Raw genomic sequence first — 3,184 nt, 5'->3', positions numbered from 1 at the left:
TGAATGTCCTTGAGTGGCCCAGCCAGAGCCCAGACTTGAACCTGATTGAACATCTCTGGAGAGATCTGAAATTGGCTGTGCACCAATGCTCCCCATCCAACCTGATAGAGCTTGAGAGGTCCTGCAAAGAAGAATGGGAGAAACTGCCCAAAAATAGGTGTGCCAAGCTTGTAGCATCATACTCAAAAAGACTTGAGGCTGTAATTGGTGCCAAAGGTGCTTCAACAAAGTATTGAGCAAAGGCTGTGAATACTTATGTACATGTGATTTTTTTTTTCGTTTATTATTTTTAATAAATTTGCAAAGATTTCAAAAACTTTTTTCATGTTGTCATTATGGGGTATTGTTTGTAGAATTGAGGAAAATAATGAATTTAATCCATTTTGGAATAAGGCTGTAACATAACAAAATGTGGAAAAAGTGAAGTGCTGTGAATACTTTCCGGATGCACTGTAGACAATCATATTATACCAGTAGCTATCAAATTGTCACATATCTCTAATACATGACAATCATTTCTAAACCTAGTAGGAAATATACCTCTGGTACACCTAGGTTGACGAGAAGCCACTCTATTTCAACCATACCCTCTTCTGAATCATCAGACTCCTCTACTATGTCTGTCTCAACAAACTTTGAACTGTGTCTGTGTTTCCCTCCCTCTCAACTTCCACTCCACCCTGAGCACCTGGTGTGTCTGAGTCTCTTGTAAGTGTTTCGTGAGGAGCATAAACTACATCTACAGTGTCAGTGTCTGATTCACTTGCAACCCTAAATCGTCTGTGTTTAGGTGCGTGTGTTCTCATTCCAATCTCTGGAATGTACAATGTTTTATTTGGTCCCTGTGTATGACTTTGTCAGGTCCCCCAGTCTCTGGCCTTATGGTGAACACTGGCAGATCTTCATAGTTCTGAGCAACAACAAGATAAGGTTTTGACTCCCATTTACCTTGGATTTTATTCCTTCCATTTTGGCTTGTTGTTTCTGAGAAGGACTCTGCCACCAGGATAAATGAGGGTAGCATGGGACTTCCAGTCATATGTCTTTTGCGGCAGGTGTCAGGTTCTCGGGCTGCAGACTTGACTTGGCAATTTCTGATGCCACTTATAATCTCTCCTGGTGTTCAGACTTGTTCAGTCTCTTTAACAGGCCACAAACATGCATGGACCTTGTCTGAACTCAACAGCAGGAAGTCTTTCTGTGTCCTCAATTTCTGGCTCCTCAGCTGAGGGTATTCTGGACAACACATCTGCATTCGTATTTTGCTTCCCTGGTTTATAATATACCTCAAAATTGAACTCAAACAGCTGTGCGGCCCACCTTTGTTCCACTGCCCCAAGATTAGCAGTTTCTAGGTACTGCAGAGGGTTATGATCAGTGACAAATATAAACCTTGAATACAGTAGATAGCCTCAAAACCTTTAAAAGCACTGTAGTTTTGTCATTCTTCTCTGCTTTGTGCAAACCTTTATTAGCAAAAGCCACCACCTGTTCAACTCCACATTGCTTCTGACTGAGTATGGCTCCAAGCCCATAGAGACTCCCATCAATGGTGTGGTCACGACCACGGAGGTCGTTCCCCTGTCACTGTCTGTCCTCATGACCACAGAGGTCGTTCCCTTTTCACTGCCTGTGCTCACGACCATGGAGGTTGTTCCCCTGTCACTGCCAGTGTTCATGGCCATGGAGGCCGTTCCCCTGTCACTGCCTGTGCCCACAGCCACGGAGGCCGTTCCCCTGTCAATACCTGTGCCCACGGCCATGGAGACCGATACCCAGTTGCTGCCAGCGCTCCCGGCCATGGAGGCCATTTCCCAGTCGCTGCCATCGCTCCTGAACATGGTGGTCGTCGACGAGCCTGTCCAGTTCCCCGAGGCTGTCTACGAGCCTGTCCAGTTCCCCAAGATTGAGCCTCCCACGGCTCTGCCCCTCGAGCTTCCCACAGCTCCACCCCTCGAGCCTCCCACGGCTCCACCTCTTGTGTTTCATACGGCTCTGCCCCTTGAATCCTCAGCTTCCCTGGCCTCTGAGCTCTCCGAGTCTCTTAGTGCCTTGCTCTCCAAGTTCCCTAGAGTCTTGCTCTCTGTGTCCCCTGCAACTCTGAACCCTGAACCCTTTGAGTCCTCTGATGCCATAACCTCTGAGCCCTTGCCTCCAGTAGCTCCATCTCCTGAGCCACCAGGGGCTCCGCCTCCTGTGGCTCTGCCCTCTGAGCCTCCACCTCCTGTGGCTCCACACCCTGAAACTAAATCTTTGGCTCTGCCCTCTGAGCCTCCACCTCCTGCGGCTTCACCTCCTGAGTCTCCGTCTTGTGCGACTCCGTCCACTCCACCTCCTGAACCACATACTGCTCCATCCCCTGTGGCTCCACCTCCTGAGACTCCACCGGACCCTGCCCCCTTTCTGGAGCCACTACTCAAATTCGCTGGATCTTGCTCCCTTCCTGAAGCCACGTCTCAGGCCTCCGGACCCCGCTCCCTTCCTAGTGCCACCTCCCTGGCCTCTGAACCCCGCTCCCTTCCTGAAGCCACTCCCCTGGTCACCAGCTCCGCCCTGGTCCCCTGGTCTACGCCTGTCTCTGGGCCCTCCACCATGAACTATGTTTTGTTTATTTATGTGTTTAGGGGCTTCAGGAGCCGCTCCTTAGTTGGGGGGCTCTGTAACACTTGGGACATTTGCCCTAGCGGCCACTAGAGGTCGCTAGTTGAATTTAAGACTCTTAGTTTGAAGTTCTGTGTCTTCCTTGTCTAGTCGTGATATCCTGTTTCCCTCATGTTCATGTGTCTTGTTCTCATTGGTTTATTGTCTTGTTAACTTATCAGTCTTGTCTTTTCATTGGTTCATGTTTTAGCAGTCTTTTTATCTTGTTATTAGTTTAGTCTTGTCATTGGTTGTTTTTGTCATGCGTTTCCCTTGTCAGTGTATTTAAGCCCTCTTGTTTGCTATAGTCCCTTGTTGAGTATTGTTGGTTGTAACTCTGTTTCCATGTCCAGTCAAGTCGATTCCTAGTTAATTCAAAGTTTATAATCAAGTCATCGTTCTTGTTCATGTTTATGTTTGTTTTCACCTTTTAGATATACTGTTTCATGTTTGGATACTAGCACTGTAAATAAAACTGCATTTGGTTTCTACACATCATCATCTTTTCTTCATCCTGTAAGTATGTTACAGGTACGTTTATAAC

General features: G+C 47.3%; 1 protein-coding gene across 1 annotated transcript; it reads left to right on the top strand.

The window, feature by feature from the left end:
* The first annotated feature begins 1,158 nt into the window (after positions 1-1,158).
* Positions 1,159-2,694, top strand: LOC127414305 (uncharacterized). The gene is made up of 2 exons (XM_051652251.1): positions 1,159-1,231; positions 2,015-2,694. Exons 1-2 carry the CDS (start codon positions 1,159-1,161, stop codon positions 2,692-2,694), a joined length of 753 nt encoding a protein of 250 aa, XP_051508211.1.
* Positions 2,695-3,184: the final 490 nt, after the last annotated feature.

This window comes from Myxocyprinus asiaticus, chromosome 23 (genome assembly GCF_019703515.2).
Source record: "Myxocyprinus asiaticus isolate MX2 ecotype Aquarium Trade chromosome 23, UBuf_Myxa_2, whole genome shotgun sequence".
Taxonomy (NCBI): domain Eukaryota; kingdom Metazoa; phylum Chordata; class Actinopteri; order Cypriniformes; family Catostomidae; genus Myxocyprinus; species Myxocyprinus asiaticus.
This window is presented reverse-complemented; position numbering and strand designations above follow the sequence as displayed.